The sequence below is a fragment of the Cebus imitator genome, unplaced genomic scaffold (assembly GCF_001604975.1).
Source record: "Cebus imitator isolate Cc_AM_T3 unplaced genomic scaffold, Cebus_imitator-1.0 Scaffold41, whole genome shotgun sequence".
Lineage (NCBI taxonomy): Eukaryota > Metazoa > Chordata > Mammalia > Primates > Cebidae > Cebus > Cebus imitator.
Window position 1 is genome coordinate 4,846,402 of NW_016107356.1, and position 14,966 is coordinate 4,861,367.

A 14,966-nucleotide genomic window follows, 5' to 3' on the forward strand; every position below is an offset into this window, starting at 1 on the left:
GTGTGTGTGTGTGTGTGTGTGTGTGTGTGTGTGTGTGGTTTTTCTGCAGCCCATGGCACTGCCTGGACTTCATTGCGCTGCACCTGCAGCCTGGCAATCAGGATTTGATGGCCGGAAGTAGGAGGAGATAGGTCCAGGGTGGGTGGCTGGCTATATCCTCAACGCCCTGCTGGAAGCTCTGGGTATGTGTTAGGTCGAAGTATCATGGATTGTTGGAGCTCAGGGGAAACATTTCCAGTCCATCCTTTTCATTTTACCAGGAGGACCTGAGGCCAGCAAGGCCAGGTGGGACCCTATGTCCCACGACGGGCCACTGCCAGGAAGCAACAGCAGCAACAACCAAAACCCTCCCAGTCCAACGCCGTTCTCCTGGATGGTGTCACTTCCAAACCCTCAGGAGAAAAGGGTCAGCTTTTGACCCTTTTCATGGAAAGCTTTTCATGTTTATATCCACCCAGAGAAAGCTGTTTTTCTCCATAGTATAGTATTATCTTAACTAAAACACCGTTTGTCTGTGATCCTCCAATTTTGAACTTTTCAAGGTATCCCAAGCTGGGGACCCAACATCCTGAATCTAATTCTGCAGGAAACGATGTGTTTGCCAAATTTTCCGCATTTATAAAAAACACGAAGAAGGATGCAAATGAGGGTGAGTACCTCTTATCCTCCTGTTTTCTGTTTCAGCATGGACCTTCACTCGAGCCTTAGCACAGCGACTCATGTGCTGCTGGGGTGTTCCAACCCATTTTCCAGCAGGTAGAAAAGTGAGTCTGGAGATGTGGAAAAACCGCCTCCAACTTTGAATTTGCATGTGGGCTTGGAATGCTGCTTCTGAGGCTGGGAACCCAGAAAACAATGTTTTTTAAAAAATAGTCACCATGTGGTGTTCCGGCCACACCACGGGAATTGTATTCAATGATTCTGCTAGTGCATGCCTCCTCACAGGCTTTCCATAAGTAGTTTTGAATAAATAAGTGACTTCTAGGAGTAGCAATGTTGGATAGACAGCAGCATGATTTCCAGGGAGGAGTGAGTCCTTCATTCAGGTATTCTACATCCACATCCTGCCTTCCCAGCACCTGTTGCTGGCTGGCCACGTCTCAGCGAGGAAGGGAAGCAAACTCCTTCCATCATAGCTATTAAAATGTAATCTGGGGCTATTAAAATGTGAACTCACTGGTGACAAGTGACATGCACTTGCAAGGCCTCTCTTTGTGATTTGTCTTTCTGTTTTAGTTTATGAAAAGAACCTGCTGAAGGCCCTGAGGAAGCTCAATAATTTCTTAAATAGCCCTCTGCCTGATGAAATAGACGCCTACAGCACGGAGGATGTCGCTGTTTCTGGAAGGAAGTTTCTGGATGGGGATGAACTCACGCTGGCTGACTGCAACCTCTTACCCAAGCTCCATATTATTAAGGTTCGTCTTCCCTCCCCTGACAGGTGTGCCGAGTACATGAACGGGGCTCTGTTTTAACCTGTGTTTGGGCCAGATGTTTAAACAGTCTGAAATGTGGAGACTTGGATTGAAAACGCTAGTTCATTTCTGTTCGGGGCAGCCAAGCCCCAGCTTTTACACACATAGAAGATGGGCTTCGGGTGTTCTTGGGAGGTGTCTGGGAACGTGGCCCCACCTTCTGCTTCTCTCTCAGCCTGACTCACACAGCCTAAAGAGAGATTATGTGAAAGCAGCCTGAGGAATTTCATAGATTATACCTGGCATTAGCAATCGAGGATTGGAGATGAGGCGTGGAATCTGCGGCTATTAAAATGTGAACTCAGTCAACTGTTGGTGATTGTAGGGCTCCACATGGCCCTTTCCAGGGATGACAGAGGATTGTCCTGTTAGCTCTTAACAGTGACCCTTGGCCAGGTGCAGTGGCTCATGCCTGTAATCCCAATGATTTGGGAGGATCAGGTGGGAGGATCGCTTGAGGCCAGGAGTTCAAGACCAGCCTGGACAACATAATGAGACTCCATCTATATACATACACATATGAAAATTAGCTGGGCATGGTGGTGTGTGCCTGTAGTCCTGGCTACATGGGAGGCTGAGGCTGGAGGATCACTTGAACCCAGGAGTTTGAGGCTGCAGTGAGCTAAGAAGGTGCCACTTCACTCTGGCCTGGGTGACAGAGTGCGACCCCATCGGTAATTAAGTATTTATTTATTAAAAAAATTGACCCTCAACATCCAGGGAGCAGCTGGCAACTTTCGGCTAAGTCTCTACCGTATTTTGTTCCCTGCCTTCCCATATAGCAGCTGAACATGATTTAAGAGCCATGAATCATGTATTATTAGGGCTTAAAGACCTCCCAGACCCCTGGTTCTCCAACGTTAGTAGGCATACAAACTGTTTGGGGAGTTTTTTGTTTTTTTGAGACAGAGTCTTGCTCTGTTGCCAGGCTGGAGTGCAGTGGTGTGATCTCGGCTCACTGCAACCTCCACCTCCTGAATTCAATTGATTCTTCTGCCTCAGCCTCCTGAGTAGCTGGGACTACAGGTGTGTACCACCATACCCAGCTAATTTTTGCATTTTTGGTAGAGACGGGGTTTCACCATGTTGGCCAGGATGGTCTCGATCTCTTGACCTCCTGATCCACCCACCTCAGCCTACCAAAGTGCTGGGATTACAGACATGAACCACTGTGCCTGGCCCTTTGGGGAGCTTTTTAGAAATGTGAGTCCCAGGTCCACTGCCTGCCCTAGTAAATCAGAGCTGCCGAGAGTGACCCCTGGAGGTCCAAGCAGATGTCCCCACACTTGGACTCCATAGTTGTTGCTGGTTCTCAGCACCGCAGGGCTCCCAGCCGCTCTATCACTTATAGAAGTCGAATGTGATTCTGATGATCAAGATTGCTATGTCCTTGGCCCTTAGCATCTCCAGATACCTCATGAAGAAGCCCATGCCTTGCCTCTGTCAGGGCCAGAGCCAGGTTGTTGGTATAAGGGCAGGGGAGAGAAACACAGGGAAAAATAAGTCATGGACTGTGTGTTCTAATAACACATTTAGTTAGCATTTAGAAATTACACATTAGCGGCCAGGCGCAGTGGCTCATGCCTGTGATCCTAGCACTTTGGGAGGACAAGATGGGCAGATCACTTGAGGACAGGCGTTTGAGACCAGCCTGACCAACATGGCGAAACCCCATATCTACAAAAAATTTAAAAAATTAGCCACATGTGGTGGTGTGTGCCTGTAGTCCATGTATTCGAGAGGCCGAGGCACAAGAATCACTTGAATCCAGGAGGTAGAGGTTGCACTGAGCTCTCACTCCAGCCTGGGCAATAGTGCAAGACTCTGTCAAAACCAACCAACCAACCAACCAACCAATAAATAAATTACATGTTAGCTTCACACAGTCTATGGCACTGAGGCTCCTGTGGACTCCCAGCTACCCCTGGTGACTCTGCTTCATTCTTTTGCCTTGTCTTCCTGCCTTTCTTATTTCTGTCCTCTTCCCCTCTCAGTCCTGGCCATGCTGCTCCCTTCTTCTCCCTTCCTTCTTGTGCTTGAGGATGCCATCTTGAAATGCTGGCCTTCAGGAGGTTGCTGATTCCTTGGGGAGGTGTCTCTTCAGTAGCTTTGCCAGTCCACAGACATCCAAAATTGAATGAAATCATCTACACCTCTCAAAACCTGCTAAATTTGGGAACTGCCTTCTAACAGGGTATTTACGCAGTTGTATTTTCATCGAGTCCCTTTTGGTAAATGCTTTTTAGTCCCTACTGTGACCAGCATAGTATTGCAGAAATACACGAAAGTTGAGGAATAGGGGAGAAATATCCCAGCCATAGACCATTCATGTCCCCTTGTTTGGCTCCAATAAGAAAAGATGATTTTAAATTTCAGTAGGAAGGGGAAGCTTTAGAGTGAGAGAAAGCAGTTCACGGCTCCTCTGTAAGACACAGCAGCAAAATCTACAAAGCCATTTAGCACTCAGAATACCCAACAGCTTAATGAGCTTCCAGGATGGAGTACTTCTGAAAGGAAATGAGAATCAATCTAAGGGAATTATGGTAAAAGCGCATGTGAAGGGATTTATAATTTATTCCCCTGCCTGAAACCCAGCAAAAACAATATAAAAATAGGGTATTTGCTTCATCTTTTGTAAAACTACAAAGGAAGACAGATCTCCAACTTAAAGAGTAGGAGGCTTCTTTTGGTGGGAGGAGCCACAGACCCATTACATGTTTCTTTGTATCTTTAGCAAAGTTCGGGTTTCTCAAAAGGTAAAGAACACAGTCCTGAAATGCCCCACTCAAACTCCTTTGCTTGAGGACTAGAGCAGGAGGTGGGCCAGGAGGGAAACAAGGAACTTCCCTATAAAGACTGTTGTTGAACTGAGATCTCTAGGGAGGCAGAACTGAAGGAGGAGCCTACAGAGGTGCCATCAGTATAGGCTGTGACCCAGCCCCTAATCCAGAGGAACAGTCTCAAGGGGAGGTAAAGTGGGAGGAAGGAAGGGAAGTGGCATTTTGCATTGTGATTGCTGAGCAGAAGACAGAAACTAGGCCCAACCAATCAAGAGAGAGACTACAAATTGCCCAAGCTTCATTTTTAGCTATGATGGCCTTCTGCTTAATCTGTAAGTCTCAGAGCAGAGGATGCCCTAACCCTAACCCTAACCCCAACCCCAACCCCAACCCCAACCCCAACCCTAACCCCAACCCCAACCCTAACCCTAACCCTAACCCTAACCCCAACCCCAACCCCAACCCTAATCCTAACCCCAACTCGAATGTGTCTCTCTGGGGCACAGAAGTGGTTGGTGAGAAGGTGCTTGGGAGCAGATATTCCAGTTGGTTGGCCACCTGCCACATCTCACTCCCTTTGCCCTCCCCACTGCTTTTCAGCAAATGTTAGGTCCAGTAGGCCTGCCTCATTCAAAGATGGCGAATACCAGGGAAAATGCCAGTGAGACCTCAGTGTAGATAGAGATGATTGACAAGGAGGGAGGGGGAGGAGGAATGATAAAGACAAGAAACGAAAACCAAAAAAAGGCAGACAGGAAATACATATATGATCAAGGACTGCTCCTCCAGCACATTAAAGCACATTCCAGACAGAAACTTTTCAACAGCCTCAAAGAAATGAAAGAGAATATGGGCTTTTTGAGAAAAAGCTCAAAGACAAGACACAAGATGTTGAAGAATATATTATCACGAAGGGGATGGAAATCAGGCTGGCAGAGCTCAAGAAGAAAAGTAAAGACAAATAAAAGAATGGCAGAAATAGAGGTCCTGTTAGAAGTAGTAAGACACAGCCAAAGACATTGCTGAAATTGATTTCCTCTGACATTCACACACATCTTACAGAGAACCCTTCTTGTAGAGTTGGTTGTGGTCTGTGGTATGTGTTTGTGGCCTTGCTCTCAGTGACTTGGAAGACAGGCCTGAGAAAGTCATCTACAATGGAATGAAGAAGAATGGAAGAGATAAAGGTGATTAGAGAGATTTCAGATATACATAACCAGAAAGAAGAGAACAGAAAAGGAAAAGGGGGGGAAATCTGGGAAGGTTTGAGGGGAAATTACTTTGAACTAAAGGCTGACCTGAATCTTTAGTTTAAATGACATACGATGTTAAACATTGCCCCAAAAAGATCAACGTACTGAGGCATACTTAATACATTACTGAGCTTTGAGAATAAAAAACAAGTCTTTTTGGCACCTAGACAATAATAATACCATAAAACAATAACAGTAATAATAATAATGAAAAGAATGAAATAAAGCCACTGAAATAGGGGACTAATTCAAACTGACCCCAGATGTCTTCATGACCTCATTAAAAATCAGAAAATTGTGGTTTAATATCTGCAGAGAATTAAGGGAAAGGTTGTGTGAAGTAAGAATTTTATATCCAGGCAATTATTGTTTTTACCTAGACCTCTGGTCTCTTTTTTAAAAAACATAAAATTTCTCTATCATGAAATAATAAAATCATGATCAAAGTAAGAATCCAGAAACAGAGAAGGTGTGTGATATAAAAGCGGATGCTAAACGGAGAACCTCTTTAAAGCTGAAACTAGTCCTAAGACCACATAGCAGTGGGAATTATAGGGACAGAATAGATTCAGAATATAAAACTAGATGTTGTTGTTACAACCATTGGAAGGAGGATAAGGGAGAAGAAATGGAAAGAAGTATAGGTACATACATTTCCTCATTTGTCATCATCAGGAATTCACAGGCAGCACCTAAAATTGATAAATCAAGGCCAGGCACCATGGTTCATGCCTGTAATCCCAGCAATTTGGGAGGCTGAGGCAGGTGGATCACTTGGGTCCAGGAGTTCGAGACCAGCCTGGCCAACATGATAAAACCCCGTCTCTGCTAAAAAAACAAAAATTAGCTGGATGTGGTGGTGCATGCCTATAATCCTGGCTACTCGGCAGGCTGAGGCAGGAGAATCACTTGAACTTGGGAGGTGGAGGTTGCAGTGAGTGGAGATCCTTCACTGCACTCCAGCCTGGGTTACAGAGCAAGACTATGTCTCAAAAAATAGAGAATCCTATTATTCAATCAAGAAATAGAGAATTCCTATTACTTAAGGCTATATAGGAAACCGCTGGAGAGTTAACATGGCCATAAACCTTCTAAATGACCAGAAAGGGGAACACACACATGTACACAGAAGAAAGACAGAAAACCAAGTTCAGTGTCACGTTCAGAGGCATGGCCTTGAAAATTTACCCAGGAAAGTTAACATAAAAAGACGGCCAAAGAAAAACTAGGTACCTACAAACAAAAGAAAATCGGACTTCTTAATATAAGCATCAAGAAGTTTGCATTCAAGAAAGAGGCCTCAAATAATTTAGTAGGCTCTTTGTTAATTATATGGCCCTTGTTTGCTGTCACATTGCATCAATGACTGCTGGCCTCCGAAGTCTGTGCAGTAAGCCCCAAAGATCTTCTCGTTTGTGGTAAATTCCCTGCTCGAATCATGCAGACATCCCGGGGACCAGTGGGACCAGAGGCAGCAAAGCTGAACTGTCCTTTGTGGCTCTGGGTCCCTACTTCAGGTTGAATTGTGCCCTCCTCCCAACTCCCATGTTGAGATCCTAATCCCCAGTACCTCAGAATGTGACCTTATTTTACAATAGGGTCTTTGCAGATGCAATTAGTTAAAATGAAGTCATCTTGGAGTGAGATGGACCTAATCCAGGGTGGCCTTCTTTGCTGTCACAATTCAGTAACAACAAATAGAGTCAGAATATAACAAACTAGATGTAATTACAACCATTGGAAGGAGGATCAGGGAGAAGAAACATTTCTTTGTTATCCTTGCAAACAGGGGAAATTTGGGAACAGAGACATGGGGAGAAGGCCGTGTGGAGTTATGCTTGCACAGCCAAGTCACTGCCAGAAGCTGAGAGAGATCCTTCCCTAATGCCTTCAGAGGCTGCATGGCCCTGCTGACACCCTGATCTTGGACTTCTGGCCCCTAGAACTAGGAGACAGTAGACTTCTGTTCTAAGCCACCCAGCATGCAGTGCTTTGTAATGGCAACCCTAGCAAACTGGTACAGTTTGGGGGTAAGGATTTGCATCTGCTTTGTTATCCTCCCTGCAGGGAGGCCCCACAATCAGACAATGCTCTTAGTGGCAGCATGATGGCATTCAGGAAGAATAACATGCACAGAGGTTTGGGACTGGAGGAAGTGAGTTTCAGCAAGTAGGAAGAAGAGAGGGCACCATTTAAATGGCAGATCCACCATGCATCTTTATTCACATAGCACCAAATAACACAGTAGCACAACATCTGGAAAGAAAATTGCAGGCAACACAAGGAGAAATCCACCAGAGTCCAGAGCATACTCGTGCCAGCAGATCCCAAGGCCTGTCTGTGACAAATTGGTGGGCAGAAGTATGTGCAGCCACTGCCGTGAGTCCAGGACTTTTACAGCACTCCCCACACCCAAGGTGGCCCTATGCAAGTCAAAATGTCATGGTGGGTAGCCCGGATGACTGTAGGATGACATGGGGAGCTGAGAAAGAATGTATTACATGGCTCAAAAGAATGGACCGTTTGATTTGGGAACCTGCCTGAGTAAGTTTTCCCTTTACTGATCATTTTCTCTTCATTTTCAGATTGTGGCCAAGAAGTACAGAGATTTTGAATTTCCTTCTGAAATGACTGGCATCTGGAGATACTTGAATAATGCTTATTCTAGAGATGAGTTCACAAATACGTGTCCAGCTGATCAAGAGATTGAACACGCATATTCAGATGTTGCAAAAAGAATGAAATGAAGCTGGGCTATCTCTGTCTTATTTTTCAATTGAATGAGTGAGGATACAAAAAGAGTGTTTTCTGTGCATTTCCCCCAAATAAGTCCTTCACAAAATAACACCAGTAGTGGGACCCACTCAACCCTGAGTGATATATGGCCTTGTAATTTGTCAGCTCACTTATGTATCTGAATATACTAGTATCTGTTGTTAGACACACCAGTTGTCCAGATTATGTTAATTTATATCTGTGACATTCACTGACATTGGAATCTATGATATTTAGGGCATGCAATTTTCATTTTAAGTTTTCATTTTAGTTTGATTTTCATTTCAAATTAGGTTTGGATTCAGTTCCTTCAATTTTTAAAAGAAACTGGTCTGTCTCTGAGAGTTTTTATAATCATTGGTAGCCTTTTTTTTCTCTAAAACATTAATTTTTTTAAAAATGAAAATACTGTTTTGTAATTACAAATGGAGATACACCTGTCTTAATATTTTAAAGCACTATCAGAGGGTATAAAGAAGGACATTTAAAAAATCACCTAAAATGTCATTCCTCTTAATGACTGATAACCTACTGGAGAACATCTTCCAAATCTTCATTATCTCATTTGTCCTCTCTCTCTCTCACACAATTTCATTCATATATGGCATTGCGTTATTTTATTTTAAAGGACTTGTGAGGGGATCTTTTGGTAATGCCTTGATGATCATACACAGAGGACTTAAACCATGCAAAAAGATTGGTCACTGCAGTGCCAGAGAAAGTGCTTGAGGTTAGATTTCAAGGAGTGGGGAATTGTGGAGCCCACAGATGTGCATGCAAGGACCAGCAGGAACCGAAAGCCCTGGATCACCCCCGCTCTGCCTCACTTCCGCTCCAGGATGCCACTGCCTCTGCTGCCAGGAAAGGCAAGGAGGAGGGTGCTTATCAGTGCCTCTGGTTCCAGCTTCCCGTCCTTGCTCCCTCCCCTGTCTTGGAGATTGTGCCTTCAGCAGGACTCTTAATATCCGCTGCAACTTGGGGAACCTCCCTGCCCTGGAACGCGAACTAAGCATACCTTGGTTCCTTCTCCTGGCTGCTCTCTCTGAGACCCAGGGCTGGAGTCCCTCAGTGCTGATGGTATCGTGTGGGGCTAACGTGGTCACTGTTGCTTCTCTGCCCTTCATTGTCTCATCTAGACATCAGGCAGGGAAAATCCAGGGAGATTAAATTCATGGTGGCAAGTCCTGGGCAGTTCTGGCAAACGGTTCAGTTAGGGAGGAAGTAGAAACTATTGACTCAGAAGAGTTTCTAGCTGATCTGTGGCTTTGCCTCCACCATCCCTAACCAGCCTCTCATCACAGCTTTGTGTGTGGGCTGGGTGCTGGCCTTAACCCCAGGCGTGGAAGAGAAAATGTGAGGTCATTCAGATACTCATCAGGACCTCACATGAGCTGAGTCTTATTGCCCAGACTGTATTCCTCTGACATTTGCACACATCTTACAGAAAACACTCCTTGAAGAGTTGGTTGTGGTATGTGTTTGATGCTATAAAGCTCCGTTTTAATGTGTACACCTGCTCTAGGGGTGATTTGTTTGAAAGAGAGTAAGACACATTAACAGAAACTATCCTGGGATTAGGTGAAAAAATGTCTAGCAAAAGAAACAAAGTCTGTAACAGAGTGGGCTCTTTCTCTCCCCACTTGTGACTGCTGCAGTTTTCCCCCAGCAGCCGCTGTCTTTGTTAACTAGGTTTTTGGAGGTTAATTCCAGCACGTGTCACCCTGTCCACGTTGTTTCACATCTGGTTAGGGGTCAGATTTTAAAATGAAGTTTTGTAATGTTACATTTAAACATGGTAAATGATTAGACTCCCAGATATTACTAGTGCTAACTTTGTATTCTTAGGCATTAAAATGATTAACATAAACACTTTGTGACTTCAAAATGAAACAAATTATAAAAATGTTTAAATGGAACCAAACTCTTTTAATTTTTTTTTCATTTTACATTCTCCATTCCCCATTTAGGTTTCCAGAAATAAAGTGAATGATATGGACTTCCTTTAAAATGGTGAGGATGGGCCTGGCATGGTGGCTCACATCTGTAATCCCAGCAGTTTGGGACGCCAAGGGGGGTGGATCACCTGAGGTCAGGAGTTCAAGACCAGCCTGGCCAACATGGTGAAACCCTGTCTCTACTAAAAATACAAAAATTAGCTGGATGTGGTGGTGAGCACCTGTAGTCCCAGCTACTAGGGAGGCTGAGGTGGGAGGATCGCTTGAGCCTGGGAGGTGGAAGTTGCAATGAGCTGAGATTGCACCACTGTACTCTAGCCTGGGTAACAGAGCAAGACCTTGTCTCAAAAATAAAATAAAATAAAATAAAATAAAATAAAATAAAATAAAATAAAATGGTGAGAGCAAGTTTGAACCCGAGATTGTGGGCATTTGAATTAGAGATAATCAGTACTTCAGTTGTGAATCACAAAGACATTTTAAAGAGGCCTGAAAAGACACCTGCAAATGATTCTTGTCCAGGTGACTGGCATAGGCACCCTGCAGGGTGTTCCACTTTTATGTGGAATTGTAGGAAAGGGCTTGTTCTGGGCGGCCTTTCCCAGCCCCACCCCAACTCTGCCTTCAGCTCCACCCCCAGCCCACACCCTTGATTCCCTAAAAAGCTTCATGTGTGTAAGGAGGTGAGAAACATTCCAGGGTTGTTCCGCTGGACCAAAATCTTCATTACAATGTGTTTTAAAAAACAAAATGCATTTGTTCTTCAAGACATAGCATACAAAATGCAAATATGGACAAACAGTGAACAAATTCTTCTTTTCAGGCTATGAGGAAATTTTTCTAGATGGAGAGGATTCCATTCTCTCTTCTAGTTGCCCAAGAGGCCAGAAAATTAGTTTATAAAGACCCAAACTTCACCTTTCTTTTTTTTCTTTTTAGATGGAGTCTTGCTATGTTGCCTGGGTTGTAGTGCGGTGGTGCGATCTCGGCTCACTGCAACCTCCACCTCCCAAGTTTAAGCAATCCTCCTGCCTCAGCCTCCTGAGTAGCTGGAATTACAGGTGTGTGCCACCACACTGGGCTATTTTTTGTGTTTTTAGTAGAGACGGGGTTTCACCGTGTTGCCCAGGCTGGTCTCAAACTTCTGAGCTCAAGCGATCCACCCACCTCACCTCCCAAAGTGCTGGGATTACAGATTTGAGCCACAGCGTCCGACATCCAAACTTCCCTTCTAAACATGGAATGTCCTAAAGCAGGCTGCAGAGGAACATGAGAGCATCACAAGGTTCTACTTTGTGGATACTGCAGCAAACGGAAATGCAGTGACACAATCAGCCCAAAAGAAGACTGTCAAAGACCAGAGGTCTCAGTAATTTCCAGTCTATAAGTCTATCTTTAGGAATTGAATATATGTTCAAGCCCTTCACCTCCAAGATAGGCAGACAGACACATACAGCAGACACACTTACATGCATGCACATACACCATTGTCACAAACACACTCTCACATACCCACGAGCGTACTCCCACAGCCAGACATTCATGCACACCCTCCACCCACACCCAGCATGCAGGATGAGTTCCGTCCCCTCTCACCGCCACCTGACCTGAGTTGTAAGCAGTAAGTCACTCTTAGCCCAACCCACCCAGCCCTCAAGTTCCCCCTTCCAGTGGTTCATAAGTAGGCTTTGGAAGAATTTTAGATGAATGGCTTTTTTTTTTTTTTTTTTTTATTTTTGAAACAGGTTTTCACTCTGCCATCCAGGCTGGAGTGCAGTGGCATGATTTGGGCTCACTGCGTCTCTGCCTCCCGCCCCCAGTATCCCCCACCACAGGCTCAAGTGATCCTCCCACCTCAGACTTCCGAGTAACTGGGAATACTGATGCACACCACCACACCTAGGTATTTTTTTTTTTTTTCTTATTTTTAGTAGAGACAGGGTCTCACCATGTTGCCCAGGCTGGTCCCAAACTCCTGAGCTCAAGCAATCCACCCACCGTGGCCTTCCAAACTACTGGGATTACAAGCATGAGTCATCATATCCAGTAGACTTTTTTTTTTTTTAAACAAGAAAATCTCAGCCCTTCTTTTATTTTACAGTTAAGAGAACCAAGATATCCTTCCTTCTAGGCACACATAATTCACAAAACCCTAGATCCGTGAAGTGGATGCTTTGGGGGATGTTGTTCATACGACAAAATGACTCCTCTTTCATATAGTGGTGTAAGTCTAAATTATTCTATGTGGCCAGTTTCCCTGGAGACGTTGGTATTTTGGTTTAATAAGTTACATGCATTTCAGGGCATGGCCACTTTATAAGGGATGCATGTGGCCCCTGGTCACAAAGGGACTGACTACACTATTCCCCAGTGCTTTTGCAGGTCTGGGGCATCAGGAAGCCCTTTCTGTTTCTGTGATCTCAGGAATGCAGCAGGGGTGGCACCTGCCATTGCAGCTGGTGGATTGACGCAGTCATTGTTCCCATTGCAGAGGGTTCTGGTTGAATCCTCTATGAGCCTTGCCTTGAAGGAGGCCATTTAGGCCAAGAGAGTCAACAGCTGCCTGGGGAAGTGGCAGGTCAAGTCATGGTCCAGAAGAAATTGTGTTCAGCAGCATGGAGCTGCATATTTGGGAGGAGGAAGCCATTGACTTAGGTTATAAGGCCTGGGTTGGGCCACCAATGGGATCTTATCCAACCTGCATCCATTTTACCCTTTTTCGGGACTGCCACAGTCTGTCTTACCCTAATGTTCTGGCTCTGGTCGCCCCTGGCTGTATAAACTTGTCCTCTGGAAGAGAGGAAGAGAACACTCTGGAAGAGAAACTATTTTTCTTGATGACACCTCCCTCTCCCATCTCTTCATTGATGCCCTTCTGTAGTGGATTCTGTGATGTAGTCCTGGGTGAGTGATAAGGACAGAGGCCATTGGGAGCTGGCCTAACATTCCCCATGGTTCAGCTGATCTGCTGGGCTCTGTTCCCCTGCAGATGGCTCACACTTGCAGGTCTGAGTTAGGTCTGTTTCTGAAGCTCTGACCTACATATGTAGCCAGCACCTGCTAAGACAGTGTGAGGCTCTTCAGATCTTCTGGATCTACCCAGGTTCTAGAAGAATTCTAGGGCCTGGAAAGAGAACCATCCTTGCTTAGAAAGTTTCTTGGTTTTGTTAAAGGGGATGTATTCAAATATCATCAAGGTCTTTGCCTACTTGCTTTGTCCTTTCTGGCATTAAGATGTAATAAGTTCTTCTGGGTGCGGTGGCTCACGCCCATAATACCAACATTTTGGGAGGCTGAGTTAAGAGGATTGCTTGAACTCAGGAGTTGAGATCAGCCTGGGCAACATAGCGAGGCCTTGGCTCCACTAAAAATAAAAAACATTAGCTGGGTGGGGTGGTGCCTGCCTGTAGTCCCAGGTACTCAGGAGGCTGAGGCGGGAGGATTGTTGGAGCCTGGGAGATGGAGTCTGCAGTGAGCTATGTTTGTGCCCCTGTACTCCAGCCTGGGTGACAGAGCGAGATCCTGTTAAAAAAAAAAAAAAACCTGAAAAGTTACACATGTTACTGGACTTTTCCCTAGAATGATTTTTAAGGGTGTTCAAAAAGAAAAAAAAACAAAAAACAAAAAACAAAACAGCAAAATCCCCAGTAGTCATAAAGTCCTGAATCCACCCCAGGTATCTCTGACATATCTTTTTTTTTCCTTGAGAAACTCTCACTCTGTTGCCCAGGCTGGAGTGCAATGGCGTGATCTCAGCTCACTGCAACCTCTGCCTCTCGGGTTCAAGTGATTCTCCTGTCTCAGCCTCCCAAGTAGCTGGGATTACAGGCATGCACCACCACACCCGGCTAATACTGTATTTTTCATAGACACAGGTTTCTCAATGTTGGCCTGGCTGGTCTTGAACTCCTGACCTCAGGTGATCTCCCCCGCCTTGGCCTCTCAAAGTCCTGAGATTACAGGTGTGAGCCACGGCGCCCAGCACGCCTCTGGCATATCTGAACGAGCATTTAACCTCTCAGCCTCACTCTTCTCATCTGGAAAATGGGAAGAACATCCCACAATCGTGTAGAAGGTGCTATCTTAGAAGTTCTCTATAAAGGCTAAAAAACAGCTGGCTGCATGCAAATTAATTTTTCTGAAATTTGTTCTTAACAGCCCGGAAAAAAAAAAGTAATTTGTTGAAATGGACAGGGCTTGAGTTTATGAGTGTATAAGACCTTGAACCTTCCTCACAGAGGTGGAAGGCAGTTATGCTCTGAATTCCTGGTTCCCTACAACAAGGCAGCACCCCTGTGATATCGGTCACGGCTCAGTTGTGCCCTTCGTCTGGTCACCAGGGACTGCCAGGGCTGGCCTAGCTGTCTGTCAGGCACATTGTGAACTGGATGGCCGCCACAGTGGGCTGACGGCTCTATCTGGGACCCCTCTTGTCTGGCTTGGAGACACTGTTTTCAATTGTGTGATATTTACTTGAGGCGCTGAGGGGTGGAAACACAGATCAATCAATGTGGGTGGTCTAATGCCAGAGCCCTTCCCCACCGGGCCAGGCCCTCCTCATCACCACTAGGTGGCGCTTCCTCCCATTCCCTGAAGCCAGATGGACCATACCTTGACAGCTGGGTTGACCCCCATGGACTGAGGCCCACACAGCCTTGGGACTTCATCCAAACCTAGCCCAGGCCTCTGGGTGTCAGCTCAGGGTGGCCCTTGCATCAAAGGGTGGCC

At 45.4% G+C, this 14,966-nt stretch overlaps 1 protein-coding gene across 1 annotated transcript in view; it reads left to right on the top strand.

Annotated features, from left to right (window-relative positions):
- CLIC6 (chloride intracellular channel 6) overlaps nt 1-8,768 on the top strand; it is a 49,621-nt gene extending 40,853 nt beyond the window's left edge. Inside the window, exons 4-6 of the mRNA XM_017526200.2 lie at nt 543-649; nt 1,237-1,418; nt 8,094-8,768. Of these exons, the coding sequence (XP_017381689.1) occupies nt 543-649; nt 1,237-1,418; nt 8,094-8,255 (451 nt within the window). The 3' untranslated portion in view covers nt 8,256-8,768. The remainder of the gene's footprint in view (nt 1-542; nt 650-1,236; nt 1,419-8,093) is intronic.
- The last annotated feature ends 6,198 nt before the right edge of the window (nt 8,769-14,966 follow it).